At 36.2% G+C, this 19,397-nt stretch overlaps 2 protein-coding genes across 2 annotated transcripts; one reads left to right on the forward strand and one right to left on the reverse strand.

Annotated features, from left to right (window-relative positions):
- Positions 1 to 174: 174 nt before the first annotated feature.
- Positions 175 to 11,959, reverse strand: LOC144350814 (2-Hydroxyacid oxidase 2-like). The gene is made up of 3 exons (XM_078008883.2): positions 11,831 to 11,959; positions 482 to 618; positions 175 to 336 (listed from the first exon to the last, which is right to left on the reverse strand). Exons 2-3 carry the CDS (start codon positions 578 to 580, stop codon positions 175 to 177), a joined length of 261 nt encoding a protein of 86 aa, XP_077865009.1. The 5' UTR covers positions 581 to 618; positions 11,831 to 11,959.
- Positions 11,336 to 19,154, forward strand: LOC100368626 (2-Hydroxyacid oxidase 2-like). Its single transcript, XM_085495503.1, has 7 exons — positions 11,336 to 11,809; positions 13,466 to 13,617; positions 15,286 to 15,575; positions 16,439 to 16,657; positions 16,856 to 17,014; positions 17,302 to 17,371; positions 18,480 to 19,154. Exons 1-7 carry the CDS (start codon positions 11,667 to 11,669, stop codon positions 18,545 to 18,547), a joined length of 1,101 nt encoding a protein of 366 aa, XP_085351629.1. The 5' UTR covers positions 11,336 to 11,666; the 3' UTR covers positions 18,548 to 19,154.
- The last annotated feature ends 243 nt before the right edge of the window (positions 19,155 to 19,397 follow it).

Genomic DNA, 19,397 nt, shown 5'->3' on the forward strand with positions numbered 1-19,397 from the left:
CCACAGCAGTGCGCAAAGAGCCCATAGAAATGCATGGTACAGTGGTGCGCGTCTTAGCAACGTGGAACGTCTGTGACGTAGCTCCGCCCCCGAGGATATTAATTATTTTTGAAATGTTTGCCCTGACATTTTGATCTTGAATGCCTAATTACGTTAAAAATTATAATATTTCTATCAATGTTTCAATAAGCCGTATAAAATTGGTCTACCAATGAAGACAGCCTTACCACCAAGAGCCAATGCTTTAAATATATCAGTACCTGTACGAACACCACCATCCATGTAGACTTCTATTTCATCAGCTACATCCCTAGATATCTCTGTTAACTCATCTATCTGAGCAATAAATTTAAAGCGGGGAGAATACTGTAATGACATAAATTTGACTTGCGTGTTGCTTTCACATATTTGTGAATGCGTGAATAATCATTATTAATAGTCATTATGTACAAAACACGTACGTCTTTATTATATTACTTACCGTGGCTGGTACACCATCTAACTGTCTCCCACCATGGTTAGATACCATAATAGCATCCACTTTATGTTCCACTGCAATCAATGCATCTTCAACTGTCATTTCACTTCATCCACGTATGTTGTCTCATTCATAATACCCTTGAACATAACAAACATCATTGCGATTCACAAATGTACAAATGTATAAGTTAATTGTAAGTTGGAATTCAAAAATATTCTGTGCGATCTCAATTAAAATTACTGTAATTAATAATTCGAGAAATTTCAGTTGAAAAAAAAATCACCATCAGTCATTGTGCACCCGTTTGAAAAATAATGACCTCAAATTATGCATGTATACATCAATTAATTATGTGTATATTTATGACCTTTGTATTATTTGAAATGAAGTTAACTATAATATACATTTACTAAAACAATTCATGACATGTTCTCGTTATAATGTCATTTTTAATAATATTAGAAATATAGTTTCTCAATTGCAGTTTGATATTGTGCAAATCCCTTTTTTACTAGCCTTTACAAGATATTCATGTCTTTATTATTAATAATCTACTACAACCATCACATATGGACTAATTGCATCGATGTATTGACCACACACAAATGATGATGCTTATTGTTGTAAACATGATAAATTTGGCTTACATTTTTGCAGTTAGCAAAGTTTTTTTTATTTTTTATTTTTTTCACCGTTTTCTCTCCTGACTTTTTTTTTTTGTATGTGCAAATTGCAAGTGCTAGTGCTGACACATAGTGCATTTTGCCACAGAAGTCATATTCATGTTTGGGACTACATGACAGGGCTGTATGGCCATCTCTCTGTCAAATGGCTTAATGCGCTATCCTGGCGTCAACCAGGCTCGGTCGAACACAAGCACCTGCGGACCTTAACAAAGGTTCCCCCAAAGTCACATTTGTTAGTGAATGAATCTCGGCCAGTGGAATTGGCCTTCCCATTGAGTCTGTGGCACACTCACCCAGGGTAGGGGTTGACCCTTTGATGTTCAGCCTAAGGTAGGATTTAAACATGGGTCTACCCGATCATGAGTCTGGAGCGACAACCACTATGCTACCAGTGACCGGTACAGTTAGCAAAGTTAGCAATAATCGCATTTCTTGGTACAATATCCCCAGGTACACATGTCATTTTTCGCCTGAACCCAACTTGGCAGTTATCGAGTGACACAACAATGCCTGTGAAACGTTATTTATACGTACATATGCGAAAATGGTGCGGTAATTTCCCATGGTATTTCTTTGTGTGTTTTTTAGGATCTTTGGCAATTAAGTGATGAACTAATATGCAGGTATCAATTTTAACAAAATCAAATGATGAATTACAAGCCATGCATGGCACAGTCCACATTAGTTATCAAATTTAAGACATAAAGTTTTGTTTATAGTAATATAGCTGGAATATAAACATGTCAGGAATATGATGATTGTTTAACATTTAAATGATTGACATTTGCATCTGATCGTCAAACGAGTATTGAGAGATATTGCTCTGGAACAGCATTAATTAAAACAAAATCAGCCATTATGAATATATGTATAATGAATATATGAAATTTGAACATAGTCAGTCAAAGCATGTCAGAGATATGGCTCTAAAAGCCCATTCATTAAAACAAAATGGCCACGAGTCATCCATTCAGAATCCGATCTAAAAAATAAAACAAGTTTTTTAGCACAAAAATAGCCACCATTAGGCCACTTTGAAAAGGATCGTCAAACCAATATATTAAATATAAGAATATTAAAAATTTGAACATAATCAGTCAAAACAAGTCAGACATATGGGTCTGGAAACCCATTCATTAAAACAAGTCATTGAAAATGACACAGTCCCCGTTAAGTTCTCTTTGTGCTCGTCATATTAAAGCGGAGGGGTTGTCGCGAGCGTGTCCTTGAAACTTGACTTTCAAGTGGCGTATACAACAGATTGTTTATTTACATCAAAACACGTGTTACGTGTCATAGTAATATGGCCAAAATAAAAACAGCCGTTATTCAGCCATCTTTGATCTGATTATGAAACACACTGATATGTATGATGTATGTGCCAAATACGAATGAAAATGGTACATAAATTGTGGAAATATAGTAGTAAGGCCAAAAAGTCAGATGGCTGTCAATCGGCCATCCTTGACCAGATTTTGAAACAAATTGTCGTGGACATGCATCCTAGCATGTATAAAGTACATGTATGTGCCAAATTTGAATGAAAACTGACAAAGCACGTCCAAGATACCGCATAAAAAATCAAAAACAAGATGCCTGCCAGTCGGCCATTTTGAATCGAATCGCTAAACCACTGCATGTGCATATGTCCTCCATAAGGTACTAGGCACATGCAAAGAATGAACGGAATCGGTCCACAGGATTCTGAAATATGACGTTGGATAGACTGACGCACGGACAGACGGACACACGGACGGACAGACTCAAGGACGGTCTGGGACATGTATCCTAACATGTATGATCTATGTACTAAATTTGAATGAAAACTGACAAAGCATGTCCAAAATACAACATTTTCAAAAAACAAGAAGGCTGCCAGTTGGCCATCTTTGATCCAATTGTGAAATAAATCATCATGGACATGTATCCTAACATGTATAATCTATGTACCAAGTCTGAATAAAAACTGACAAAGCATGTCCAAAATACAACATTTTCAAAAAACAAGATGGCTGCCAGTTGGCCATTTTGAATCGAATCGCTAAACCACTGCATGTGCATATGTCCCACATAAAGTACTAGGCACATGCAAAGAATGAACGGAATCGGTCCAAGGGATTCTGAGATATGACTCCGGACGGACGCACGGAGACCGAATTATAAGTCCCTGTTTACGGACTTCGTCCGAGCGGGGACTATATAAAATGACCAACGGACAGCCATTTTGAGTCTGATCTGAAAAATAAAATGACGTGCATCAAGAACCTGTAATGTCTAATGTATGTACCGAGTTTGAACGAAATCCATCCATAAATGCCAGAAATGCTTGATATTTGATGATTTTTTAGCACAAAAATGACAACCATTCGGCCATTTTGAATAGGATCGTCAAACCAATATATCCGTCTATGACATGATGTATAATGAATATTTAAAATTTGAACATAATCAGTCAAAACAAGTTGGAAATATGGGTCTAGAAGCCCATTCATTAAAACAAAATGGCCACCAGTCGGCCATTTTGAATGTTATCTGAAAAACAAAATTATTTGCATCAAGGTCGCATAATGTCTAATGTATATATTAAGTTTGAACAAAATCCATCTGTAAACAGCCGAGAAATGCTTGATTTTTATGATTTTTTAGCACAAAAATGGCCGCCATTCGGCCATCTTGAATCAGATCGTAAAACAAAATGATATTCATCAAGGTCCTATAAAGTCCAACGTATATACAAGGTTTGAACAAAATCCATCTGTAAACAGCCGGGAAATGCTTGATTTTGATGATTTTTAGTACAAAAATGGCCGACATTCGGACATCTTGAATCAGATCATGAAACAAATGGACGTGCATATGTATGATATCATGTATGATGTATGTGTGAAGTTTGATTGTGATTGGTCCAGGCATTTCTAAGATACAGGTCCGCACAGGCACACGGAGGTTAAAACATAAGTCCCCGTTTTCGGACTTCGTCCGAATGGGGGGACTAAAAATATCAGACAATTTACAGTGACCTTCGTGTTCACCTTTAAAAATCTAAACAATAAATATGGTATCGCATATTGTTTCTATTTTGGGGGGCCTAGGATAAAAATATTATTAAAATTATAAATTAAAATAAAATTTTAATGCTCAACCTAGTGAACGTTGCAATTTCGATCTCTGGTCTGGCATACGTGATAAACTGATGCGTTGTTTTTTCAAGCGATCATTTCTCAGTGCTTGGGCGTCTTCTTGCCAAATTTGATCTGAACCTTTTTACTATGGAGGGTAGTATTGCTTACTAATCATATTCTGGTGTTCTGAGATCGTGTTGAAGGATTCACTTTATTTCGCCACATACGGTGCTATATGTGTCATGTGTGTACAGTACATTGTACACGTTTATTTCGCTCTTTTTCTCGAATTACTTTCTCTGGATTTGTTTTCAGAAGTTTATTATAAACCAAAACAAGCAGCTTGTCCACTGAAATAGCTCCGCTGCTAGCAATGCACATTTCAATTAAAGAACAGAAGATATCATTAGAAAATGAACAATATGTACATTGTATAGTATACAAGAATTCAAAAATGGAACTTTTTACCAAAAATGCCAAAAATAATCATCAAAATTAGACAAATGAAGATATCATCACGAAATGAACAAATCTGAGGTCCACATATAGTACTTGTATATGTAATATCAAAGCAATTGGACTTGCGTTTTTAACAAGAAGTCAAAAATATCACTTTTCACCAAAAATAACAAAAATTATCACCAAAATTAGAGAATTTAACATATCATCATGAAATGAACAAATCTAAGAGAGGTCTACCCAAGGTACATATACACCAAGTATCAAAGCATTCAGGCTTGTAGTTTTCAAGAAGAAGTCGAAAAAGTAAAACATTGACACGGACAATCACTCATATGATAAGCTCCGCTCGACAAAGTCGACAGCGGAGCTAAAAATAACCAAATAATTAGTGACAGAAATGTTTCTAAAAGTGGTAGTATACGCCATATGAAAACCCATTGAAGGGCAATGTGTATGTCACCCCTCCCTCGTCCGCACCGCACACAAGACCTGGCTAGCTACCTGAAAGGGACTGGCAAGGGGAGGGGGTTAACAGAAATTTGTTAAAACCGGTTTAACCTCAGGGGTGTTCGTATGTGTATCTTTGTTGGTTTCTATGGTAACCAGGCAGCACAGCAGCTTCACAAAGGTGATATCCACAGGCATGTAGTAAAACAAATATAATCATAAGTCAATCTCACAAACAATTTAATTACATCAATGGTTATCTGCATATACCAATATTACGTAACATAGAAGTAAAACACTAACAAGTATGTTGCTATACGACTTCAGTGCACACGATCACTGTAACTGGCTTAACAATATAAAAACTAGCGTAAACCATCACTAACAGTAATTTGCACTACCAACCACACTAAAGGGTGCACCTCTAAGCAAAATACAACGTCAACTCTTATTAACTAACTGAGCAGTATTTATACTCTGACCACTGTTATATCACTATACAAACTACAGCAGCTATCAATCGCACAAGTCAAACGGTCAACTACTGTACAGCTCAGTACACCATCATGAAAACAAGTATTATATTAAAATGAAAAACAACATAAACATTGCATCACAATATTTGTAGAAACAATCTATAAACTCCAAGCCTGGTATTCAACAAATTCATAGACTAGTTAAAGCACAAATTCCATGAAAGAAATAAACTGAGAAATGTCTATCACAATATACATGAATAACTATACTCTGTACAGTAAAAGCACAGGGAGCCCAGGAACTATAATCAACTGTAGTACGCAAGAGTGGTTACGAACCAGTTGAGCAAGACTTGTGATTGGTTGTTGACAAATGCTGAACAGGCTATGCCTCCATCTGTGCCGTGCATTCGGGCAAACCTTTAGGAATTCCTAAATGGAGTAAATTTGTGTAGTTTTCTTGATTTATTCTGCAGATATCGGTAAAATGTAGGTAGGGCTTTGGCGAAATTTGAAGAAGCAACTAATATTCTTCAACCTGGTATTTTTTTTATATTTTATTTTTAATTTTTTTCGTTTGTTTTTTCGAGTTTAAAAAATGTGAGCTGGCTGGAGCCTTCATCCCTTGTCTATTTCTTACACTAGATACCGGCCGATACCCCCCCCCCCCGCTCATAGAGACTGCGTATTACAGTTGATTATAGTTCCTGGGTTCCCTGTGATATCACACGCCCCGACGACAATTCCGCTCCAACGCTGTCAACATCAGCAGCACCACACCTTCCGACGACTGATCATCAAAGTCCGGTCTCACTTACAGCAACCAAGGTTCAAACGATAGCATGTCAAGTATGTTTTCGAGAGAACTCCAGCTACATTCCACACGTCGCCATCTTCCAACGCAACGGTACTTTTCCTTTTCTCTTTTTCACTAGTCCTCCTATTTTTAGAAATCTCCGCTAGGCAACCTGCCAGCCAATCAAGAGTGATCACTGCTGACCTACAAGCCTTATCGAGCATGACCTTAGTTCGGGTGTGTTTCCTCTTAGGTTCGTCCTGTCTCGTTCCTTGTAACTACGGTTTCTTGTTCCCGCATATCGGCCGTTGCTATGCAAAGGTCGGCGAACTATAGCCATAATTAGATCGGTGTATTGCATACTGCACTCGCACAGCATTCTCACACACAGCGTTTATGACACCTCTCATTAATAAAATACAGATGCAAATATATCTGAATAAATCACTTATGTCACCAAAACCCCAGGTGTGGCATGTATGAAATGCTTTGGTTATTATTTAAATTTACACTTGCGAAATAGTTTTAAAAGTCATTCATAACCACGTGCTCAGCAAAAATCCAGTAGTCTAAGAACACATCACACTTTTGGATGACTACCCATCAGGTTTTGAATGTTTTCTAGAAGAATTACTTATAATGTTTATCCTGTGATTTTTCTAATTCGCCTGAACGTTGTTGAGATAAAAGTGAGAAATAGCAAACTTGAATCTGAATTATGTGTTCTTAAATGAGTGATAATTTGCATATACAAATTAGAAATATGTTTTTGAATGTGGACGCACTTAGAGGAAATGACTGTGGCAATGTTGAAGTTAGGCACTGATTGTGGGTTGGTTACCTTGCGGTATATATGTGTATTTAGTAAGCATGTTTAGTAGCTTAGTTGTGATGCACAATTCATTAATTACAGTAAATTATGCGATACTTTCATTTCAGATACCTATAACATTCATATTTAGCTCATGTTTTGCGATTTATAAACATAGCTATTTTAAACCAAACTAGTCGTGCCTAAAGTCAACACATACACCTTTGAAATTCATCATTTATGTTCTACAACATGTATGTACGTGGATATGTTCTGACAAATATTGAAAACTAGCATTGTTGCAGTGACACACTTATTCCTCGACAATGACGTGAAAATGTGGTGCGTGTCGATTCTTATAATAACAGTTTATCTGGCCTATCCGAAATACGTAATTCTATAGCTGACCTATGAAATGTGTCAGGTGATCAAATATAATGAGCGCCCTCTGTGTCAGTGGTTGCGTCTTGGTTGTAAAATGCAAACCAGAATACAAAATAATCTAGTTTTATCTGGATTTGTAAATAAGGCGTGGTAATCCCCCTCTTATTATTAGGATGCTACACACTTCACCTATGATTGTTGATATATTGAAAATAATAACAAGCAGTGGTGTTGTTTTCCAGGGCACAGAAGGCGTTAAAAATGTTCTGCAGATTCTGAAAAATGAATTGAGTTTAGCAATGGCGTTATCTGGTAAGATATTTAATATATTCATATTAGTATAATCACAACAATAACAACTAATATGTACCTATTTAACATTCATGTTATAAAGTTGTTTGTTACAAAACAGTGTGTTATTGGTATGTAATCTACAGCATATGATTTCTTATCATATACTTACTAAACTGTATACAATTATGGCACAGTATTCTATGACTCTGTGCGTCAGCTAAACCATAAACTGGGTTTCCGATTTTCAACAACGATTTGAATTGCTATTGATTACTAACAAATTAAAGGCACATTACGAACATATTAAAGCGAGAGGGTTGTCACCTGCGCATGCCAAGTTCAAAACGACGATAACGACACACGCTAGAAACGCAAAGGCTCATGGGTAGACCTTGTTTGTAAACAATGACACGCTATGATTATCTGCGCAGGTGACGACTCCCCCGCTTTATCAAACAACAAGCTGACGGCTACAGCAAATGCCCTCGTCACCGTAAGCAGAAACGCTCCTAATCTATACGCAGTGACTAGAAAAGTGATGTGAAATCACAGGGAACACAGGATTCTGTAGTTTCGTATTTTAAGGACACGTTTCTGCATTGTTCGTCAGTGATGCATAATAGTAATGTATTATGGTTGTATGCATAAAGTATTATGGTTTTACTGCAGGTTGCAGAACTATTCAAGACATTAGCCCATCGACGCGCTGATTCAGACATATGCACAAAACTATCGACTCTAAGTAATCTTAGGTTTGTTTCGCAAATTGTTCGATATTTTAACTTACATCTGTCAATTGTTCTATCACAATACAGAAGAGAGTGGGAACTTTATCAAGCAGAGATACACAGAGACGATGTATTTGATTTTAGTATTGATGTGTTATTTTGTATTATCTTATTATTGTCATTTATTTATTACCAAACGCTTCAGGGTGGTATTAATAGTTAGTTTTCAGAGGTGGGTGATACCAAGGCGGAAAATGGTTGTACATATGGGATAATTCCTGGAATTGAAATATAGAGGGTACTGACCGAAATACAAAATGTAGTGTTTTCATGTTTCGTCTGAAATTTGTGTGGTATTATGCTGCTGTAAATAATGCGAGATTTGTTCTGAAATTCAGTGTATTCATTGTGTGCACTCCAGAGTTATTTGTTTTTTGCCGAAAACACCCTTATTTTCCAATGGCAGAGTTGAACCTGTCTTACCCACACTGAGAAATCTGCATTACATATAAGTGGTATTGTCTTTCAATTGTTATCAAAAAATTATAATTCCTCTTTCAAAAAATATATATTTTTTACTTTACTGTGTGCAGTGTCTCTCTTGAATTTACATAAGAAGATTCACTCAATCTTACTTTCAGTCACATTTCAAATATTTATTCAATATTTTGTCAGTTAAACTTGTTGCAAACTGTCGGTGTTAATCATTACTTATAAAAGATTTTTATTTTTCCACTCACAAATAAAATGTTACATTTAAAACTCTTAGTTTCTTCATTATTTGTACTTGTATATGTGACTAAATAACTAACAATTGGCATTATGATACACAAATATACCCTTTGACCCGAAACGCCCCCTAAGTAGTACTGTGGAATACTTCATTTTCACTGAAAACATTTTTGCGCTAAAATAAATTCCAGTGAAAATGTCATTTCCCCTATACTCTATTCAGACTTGACACAGCACAGTGAAAATTAGGTTCACACGTAATGCCTAAAAATTTTTAGCGAAAATATATTAAGTGAAAATCTATGTGAGTTGGAAATGAACACATTATATGACACCCACCCCTACTCCTCAATATACACTACACCCCCAAACCATCCTTCCACCAGTGTATTCTATCTGACTTCAGGTGAAATTGAATTTAACAAATTATATTACAACGGACGTAATTATAATTTCAGCCTCTAGTTCAGCACTACCTAGTCTGTATGCCAAGTTATCCATTGTCTACATCAGTGACTTCAAAATTGCATGGGAGTGCCAGTCTTTTATTTTGTATTGCAATGTCAATTTATTGCCATTACTTGGAACATAAAGCTGTAATCACAGACCGTCTAGGTCCTGTAGCTAAACCCTGGTATAAGCACCGGTTAGGCAGGCTTGAACTATGTGAGGCCAGCTCACAAGTATATCCAATCCTATAGATTTATTATTGTTTCGTAATTATTTGCTGCAAATGCAACAAAAATCAATATAAAAATATTACCCACACAGCATTTCACAGGTTACTTGTTTCATGTAGTATCTTTGTAGTTGCATTGTGTATCACTTCGTATTGAACACATACCGTCAACGATGACATTGACCTGTTTAGTGTAATATATAATTGTTTGGCAAAGTATAACTGTGGTGCTGGTGTAAATATCGCTCCAATCGCTATCAGAACGTAGTGGTAGATTTTTTATTTTACGAAAGACGCTAAAATTTCAGGTGAAGACTCAGTCGCATTTTTAATTTTGCTGCGTAACAAATCTCCAGTTCTGCAGAAAAAATAGTATTAGCAATTTCGAAAGCTTTCACTGTATTCATCAGCCTTATAAAAAATGGAGCGCTTCAACCCTAGTATCAGTTGCATTATGGGTAACTACGAATCGCTTGGACATTTTCAGAACTGGATTCCAAATAATGTTTTAAATGCTAATCATAAAACCAGCAAATAGAAGCATTGCGTTTACATTCAACAACCAATAAGATATAACATATCTAACACATAAATGTGGTCATTGACGATTGATATGAAAATATTAGTTTTTACACAGAAAAAATTGGAATCTTTATCGGTAATCTTTTGTGTTGTCTTTTGTCTGTCAATATATATCTCGCGATTTACAAAATTCGGTATAGTCTCAGGAGACGTACCTACACTTTATGAATTTGTTTAATTATGCTAATTTATTCATGACGTGTAGTTTCTGTACTTATGAATGTTCAATAATTTCTAGGTTAGATCATTCTAAACTGAGCGATATAGGGGGAAATAGCAACCCTTAGGGGGTGGGGGTCAATACCGGGAACCCATTTGATACACAGCGATGTTCCTCTGCCAGGTGGTCTTGTTAATCAGACTTGTAGATGGTTAACTGCTAGCAGAGCATACATATCCACTGAACCATGTGGGTCAATAAATGTCAGTATTTGTTGAAAATAAACAGGCACAAATGGAATTTGATCCTCTGTCCTCAGGCTTACGATCATTGTATGCTTATCTCTTGCTTATGTATAACACAGTTGTTGATGCATTATTCGGCACCGTCTGCTAGTTTTTATTTACTGAATTTTTTTTGCGGGTTGTTAAATTGAGAGAATAAATGTCTCGACAGATATGTGTTTGAGTGAGTGTTTGTCTAGTGTGATTTGAATCCACGGCGGTTTTTCATTTCCCATTTGGTGAGTGTTGAATGAAGTCTTCCGTGCGTGTCACGCCATGACGCAGTTTTAATCACACTGCCGTGCTGCCACGGAGTGTGTGACCCCTGGCGTGACCTGACTGACTATATGGTCCGTCTTTTCAACATGCCAGGATTTATTAGTGTTATTATCATCGTTTTACCCACATATAATTATAAACCCACTTCGAAGCTCACAATTATTGATACTAATGTCCAGGGTACAAGAATAGGATGACCTTTGTCAGCAGTGCAAACTAAATGTGCACGTGTGCGATAACACTGTGTGACACTTATATCAGTAATGGCTGCCGATGCTCACTGTGTGTGTCTGGACGACTTCGAAAAGTATGCTGAAAAACACCTATCACTTATGACATGGATTTACTACTGTTCCGGAGCTGACGGCGAAACAACATTGAAAGAAAACAGAAGGTCTTTTCGAAGGTATTTGGTTTTACTACTTACCTATCGTATATTCAGGCGACGCAACCTCTCCTCAAAAAATCTAACATACATAGGAAATATCTCACGAGTGACCTTGCAAGATCTGATTCATTGAGCGAGTGTTCCTTGACAAATGAATATTACCACATATATTCAAGATCGTAAAGCGTCCTTACTCGTGTGCATAACCGATTGTTTTACATGAACGCCGTTTACCATTAGCCTGCCCTATTGCGATTACAAACTTATAGTTATTTTTGGATATCACACTATTTACGTTTTGGAGTTTTATTTTTATAATAATATTTTATTGATACATTATTCTATCTACTTTGCTCACACGAAATTAAGAGTTGTCAAAACAGTTGACAAACAAAAATTTCTTTGCTGTTCGTATTATTGTCATGACATTACGTAGTGTGTCTCTTCTATAATTTCCATAGCAGTACACAAGTCGCAAATTCTTTTGTCAATTGGAGTTTTAGATTTTGTAGTATATGTCTTCCCATTTCAATTTTGAGACAGTGATTGCCTGCCGAGTTCGAATTTGTAACTCAATCTGAAGTCAAATAAATTGTCATGTGTTATGATAGCGACCTCACGTTCGCACATTCGGTTCACACGCCGTTGCAGTATTGTTTAGAATCAACAACTTGAATGTTTAGGCTGGAGATTATAAACATATATTACAGGAATTTTATCAATAGATTGTTTACTTATTGTACTTAGTAGTGGCAAATTTGCGAGACACATCCCTGGTAATCACGCGATCGTGCCAACAACTGCAGCGGTTGGTTGATCGCATGTTCACTCCTTAGTGATTTGACTTTCATTATGGAGAGTTTGTAATCTTTGTAAAGGGGATAGAACGTCAGAACGGTGCAGCGAGGGGTTACCCCGGCCGACTGCCTGTGTGAATAAAGCTGGACTATCTGTAATGATGTTATGTGTATTTATTTGGGTCGAATCTGGTATCTCTACGTGTGAGTAACATTAGCCAAGCGAGACGAAACTCCTCGATCCCCGAACACAACGCCTGTGTTCACAACACATATGTGACGAATCGCCACAAGACGCAGGTAGATCAAATTTGTATACTCGGAGAAGATGTTGAGGTTGGGAGAATTTGAAATTAAGTTACGCGTCTTTATATAATGAAGACGTTTTAATTAGCCGACATCTGAAACTACCAGAAATATTTGAAATAATATAATACTTATTATTAATTCGAGAAATATTGTGTAAGACGACAAATATCTCGAAATATTAGTTTATTTGCGATAGTTAATTATGATTGCATAAAATCAATGTGCTTGCACGGCCCAGTTTGCCGGGATTTTTAATACTTAGTATAGGGGATATAGACAATTATTACGCTGCTTTATTAATATTATTATTTATTTATAGTTCATTATTATACTTCTGACGTGTTTAGGGATTGAAGGTTTTCCTTTATTATTTGACAAATGTGTGTGACTTTGTGACGTCGGACATTCGAATTCGAACTCGAAGTCCATCTAGTCGCTATGAATGCATGAGTGCACATCTTTTAAATAAAAACAGTGCGCCGTAATGTAACTTGGAGTGTAGTTTATTGTTTTCCTTTATTTGCATCGTTTTCTGAATAACTGATTACACGTTTTATTCAAATTAAAGAATTCGTCTAAAACCAAGAGTGCTGCGAGACGTATCTACACGTGACTTAAAAACAACAATACTTGGCAGAGAAATAGACATACCAATTTGCATATCTCCTACAGCATTTCAAGGATTGGCCCATCCAGATGCTGAAGCTGGAACATCCAGAGGTAGGGAATGTTGTGAAGTGAATTCCAAAACAAGTCGAATAATAAATATTGACACAAAGACAGCCGACGAGCTTACACATATATCAGTAATTTTAAACGAAATACAATCTTCTTAGTAATATTATCACATGTTGTTGAATTTGTTCAATTTCGCTCGCGTGGATAAAAGAGCATAAAAGTTTAAAATTAAAATCGGTATCCACCAGAAATACGAAATCATTAAAAGTGGACTTATAATCACCTATTTAATTCATAGTGGAATGAACGGATTAGGCGGGTGCTTATTTTTATTACTGCTGACAAGTTTGGCCACCAAATTTGTCATTTACAATTACCCTCTCCACAAAAACAAAAGCTCAAGCCAATGTCAGATTTGACTACCCATTCATAGTGTTGTGACACATGACAAATGTTCAACTAACTTTTGGTAACAAGATCGCCTAATTTTCACCAGAAACTAGTAAACCTGTATTGTATTGCAAAGTAAACTGCATTTACGCATGTAAATACACACGGTCAGGAATAATTTACTTGGAGCACTAAATATGACAATTGCCTCACTTCCTGTGCTAATTTGGATAGTTAACTCTACACACAGGCATATAAGTACTAACTTTCTAAAATTTTTATTATCTCCAAGTAATCCTAGAACGAGATGAATGAACGCTATCGTCTTTATTTTGATATTGGATGTAACTGTTATCTTATGGGAACCACGGGTCATAACTTGACGGAGTTAACACCCATGATTTTAAAAATGCGTTGATCAATATGTTAAATATTATTTTGATTTTTCAGTGCACTAATATATACATTTGACAGGGTAATATAAAAGTACAAAACAACCATTAAAACAGCTTGCACTTCCCTGTCATGCTTCTTTGAATCCGACAGGCCATCACACCTTGCTAGGCTCAACCTTCCATCCAATCCGAGGGTTCCAAATAAAGATGATTCCCATTAAATACTAGAGGACGCTATAACCAAACATTTTTCGTTATTAAAAGGGAACCGCTCAACTTGAATCCCATGGATTGCACCACGTGCTCATGGGTAATTAACTCCGCCTCTGTCCACTAAGTAAATGAATGTTTATTATGCTCACTTTCTCAAACTGTAATTGAAAGGTATTTTGCGTACATTAGCCGCCATTATAAACTCAGGATTTTCACTTGTCGCGAAACGTTTCGTTCGAAATCAACAACATTTATATACCAAAAGTCCAACCACATGAGTGTAATCGCCATCGTACATATTTATGCCCCCGTAGAAATGTATTTGGAATCACAGCTTGATCTCTAAACAACGTAAATGGCACATTTCCTGGAACTCCCGCCGCGATGTGAGCGGCTAGGTTCGGATTAGCATACTAATTTCGGTGACCATCTTGCCCCTATGTATAGTATCGGTTTCCCTTTAATATTTAAAAAAACTGTTTTAATACAAGACAGCAGCACCTACGTAAACTAAGCCAGTAACACATTCCTCGTATACAAATTTATCTTTTTTTTAATGCTTTTTTGTTCCCTTACTTTTTATGTAGTTATTTTTCTTTTACTAATATTTGATTTGTAACCCATTTTCATCCCCTCCGAGGGATGTTGTGTGTTAATAAATAAAAACAAATATTTGTCAAACTGATCTTACAATTACAATTCAATATTTCAGCCTCGGGGACGTTTAATACATGTATGATACTCAGCTCTGTAAGTTCGTTATCCCTAGAAGACATTTGTTGTGCTCACTCTGGAGGTACGAAATGGATGGACATCTATGTTTGGCCTAACCCACGTGTAACTAAGGACATGGTACAAAGAGCGGAACAAGCTGGATGTAAAGGCATTGTTGTGTCTGTCGATATCTGCCAAGTTGGTTTCAAGCGAAGAATGGCATATGTAGCTGGGGATATTGTACCAAGAAATGCGATTATTGCTAACTTTGATAAATACTGCAAGAATGTAAGCCATATTTATCATGTTTACAACAATAAACATTATTTATATGTGGTCGACACATCGCTGCAATGAGTGCATATATATAGCGATTGTTATGAAGTACTAGATTAATATATGTTAGTTGATTCAACTAATCATAGCTAAATTATGTTGTATTGTCGGCGAAACATATTTCAATTTTGAGTCAGTAGGCCAAAATTAAACCAGAAAGTTACAGCTCATATAAGTAAAACTAATCAAAACCTGACGGATTGTTTATCGACTATAATATCGACCACAATACAATGCGGAACCCATTGTGCAAGAGTGAATTCTTTACATCGAATGTTTATTTTACTCAAGTAAGAACCCCGCGTGCGATTCCATGACTTAAAGACACCCTAAGATGCTGAAAATTCAAACACAGCAAATGTTACAGATGATGTTGGCTATGTTCGGCGGATATCTTGCAAATACTCTAGCTGTTTTATTTATCACAGTACCGGTGTTGCTTAACGAGGTTTCTGACACAATTCTGCTGACTATAAAACTTTGATGCGAATATGTTGTCTTACATATATACAAACTTAATTTTCACTACATATATATTACTGCCACGTTAATGACCAAAATGTAGCACCATCATAAAGACCACAGAACAGTATACAAAGTCTTTAAGTAAAACATTAACATTTCTATTAAAGCTGTTAAATGTCTATTAAAATGTTATTTAAATTCTACAAAATGTCAATATGGTTTGACCTCTGTGTGTCAATTGTGTATGATAAATTCAAGATGACTGAATGGCAGCCATTTTAAGGCCAAAATGCATAAAAATCACACATTTTCATCATTTGTGACCCGCAATGGTGTTTGTTATATTCAAGGGTATTATGAATGAAACAACATTCCTGGATGAAGTGAAATGTGGTGACCCAAGTGCAACGTGGGCTGACATTGATTGGATAAAGTCCATAACCAAATTACCCATAATACTCAAAGGCATTATGACAGTTGAAGATGCATTGATTGCAGTGGAACATAAAGTGAATGCTATTATGGTATCTAACCATGGTGGGAGACAGTTAGATGGTGTACCAGCAACGGTATGTGTTATTCCTTAAATGTAATTGCTATAATTCACTCGTTCAAGATTCCCATAGGTAATAGAAACAATATACCACCCAGTCACAACGGACATAAGTTATTCAGTTTTTTGCTGAATGCACAATAGTTGGATATTAATAGTGTCGACCAAATTTACAATGCCGATTTATCTTTAAGTGTGTATTTCTTTTGATTAGATAGATGTGTTAGCAGAGATATCTAAGGCTGTAGGTGATAAAATAGAAGTCTACATGGATGGTGGTGTACGTACAGGTACTGATGTATTGAAAGCATTGGCTCTTGGTGCTAGGGCTGTCTTTATTGGTAGACCAGTTATATACGGCTTGGCGTACAAGGTGATTTATATTATAAGTAATAATGCAATAAATGTGTGTGTTATATGTCGTATGTAATCACTTATAACACCAATTGTTCTTATTGGATATCTTCATTCGTAGTTTCTAAGAAGTAAAACATGTAACATGTTAATTTAGTAGGATTCAAAAACTTGTCGTAAAAGGTACCATTGTCAGTACATCACTGTGTCAAGTTGTCATTTAAAAAAAAAACTGCCAACACTAAATACATACTAATGAGTGACTGATATGACACCATTGTCTTACATTCATATTTTCCATATTAGGGTGAAGAAGGTGTCAAAAACGTCTTGCAGATTTTAAAAGACGAGTTGAGCTTAGCTATGGCATTATCAGGCAAGTAATGACTACATGGCCGACGTAATTAACTATTTTTTTCATACAATCGGTCCACTACTTGAAAATCGATCCGTTACTTGAAATAAATTGGTTCGCTACCTAAAAATCGGTTGATAGGTGACCTGCAAATATAATGGTTTGGAAGTATAACGCTGCATGCCAGTGTCCTATGTGCATCGAATTTGTCTATCTGAGTTAGAATCCTGCTCTGTTGTTTCACGAACTCGATTACCTATAGTGTCAAACCTTACGGACCGATTAGCTGATCTGTTTGTCCAAAAAGCGGATCGGTTTTCACGTAGCAGACTAATTGCATACATGGGCCACCGTACCTTTGTATAAATCGCACTCACACACGAAACCACACATGTGTATTTCGCACATGGAATAACATACCTTGGCATCATACAGTTGTTAGGCATAAATGAGGATTACATTTATGCATACTGCTCATTTAATTGACCGCTGTATGTGTGGTATGAAAGAATGACTTTTATGTTGATAGGGGATAATAGGACGTGTGATGTCTTCTCCCCAGTATTCACCGCATCTTCGTCGTTGTGAACAGCGCTTTTTCCGCTGAATGATTAGCTCAGTTCTCCTACGTAATTCTAACCCAACTGTATGTGACTGTCTTGTGTAATGTTCACGTGGACATAAAAGAAATGGTATACATGGCTCAACAGCTGATATATTTGGACCACACGATGTAGGTAATATGTGTGGGTAAACTAGCCGAGTTTCCTTACGCTATATAACTAGCACAGCCAAACATTGAGCAGTGACAATAGATGTACGCAATGTTATTCAGCGTTCAGTAATCATTCTAAATTTAATTGTCCATTAATTGTGAGCTAACAATCAATAGTCACGTGATTTATTGATAATAGCTGAGTAGAATGTGCAAAAATCTTATAAATGACTTACACTATTATAATGACAACCTCTGTTTAGAAGCACTTACAGGCAGTCATGTTAGTTAATGTGATTACACTCACTAATTCAGATGGATAATCGTAATTAACCCTACATAATATTGTTTTAGTTTTTGTACACTTATCCCACAATTGGTTATATCTCATGTTTTCGTTTTGGTATTTTGCAGGTTGCAGAACAATCAAGGACATCAATGAGAGTATTGTCATGGAAAATAATTCATATTGCCGACTTTGATGATCAGACGAATATTTACTGTGACATGTTCAGTACAACAAATAGGTTAACATTAAAGCATCAGGGAAATTTGAATATTTGAGAATAAACACTTCAGTAATTTTGATGTAACAGTTCTATAAACACGACATTACAGCAAAGAGCGTGATACACATTAACATGTTTCGTCTATTTCATTATATTCTCATATATCTCATTATAATATATTGTACCACGAGTGTGATTGCATCAACGTTTCACGTGTAACATAGGGCCCTCCATTCAGTAGGCCCCGAGTGATATCTGAAGAATATATGTAAGTATCTAACATACCGTGGGTGGGAGATCAAAGCCACTGACACTGAAATTCGTTAACTAACATATGAAGACAAAAATAAATAAATAAATAAATCTTTTGATTGTATTGACGTCTGATATTGTTAACATATAATGTTGCACAGACAGCAGTTTGAATCCTAAATCAGATAAACGACATAAAAAATTACTCGTCCCACTACTCATTCGATTACCACACACGTGGCATTCCAACCACGAAGATCCAACCATGATGATCTGTTTGCAGTTAAATGTATTCAGCAATAAATTGGTATTTGTAATTGCGACCTTATCTGTCAGTGTCAGTATCTTTTATTTTATGTTTACCTCAAACCCTGCAAATAGAAGTATGCATGGAAACATAGGAAGAAACGGTGAGCATCGCCGTGTGATAACTCTCATAAAGGTGATTGACAGGTCATACTTGTTGTCTCTGGAAGGACGGACAGGTGTGCTTATGATTTACACAAGATAGGGTGTTTACAACAATGGGAGGACAATTGGACAGGTGTGCTGTTATTTGAATATCAAAAGT

Source organism: Saccoglossus kowalevskii, chromosome 22, assembly GCF_978046115.1.
Source record: "Saccoglossus kowalevskii chromosome 22, keSacKowa6.1, whole genome shotgun sequence".
Taxonomy (NCBI): domain Eukaryota; kingdom Metazoa; phylum Hemichordata; class Enteropneusta; family Harrimaniidae; genus Saccoglossus; species Saccoglossus kowalevskii.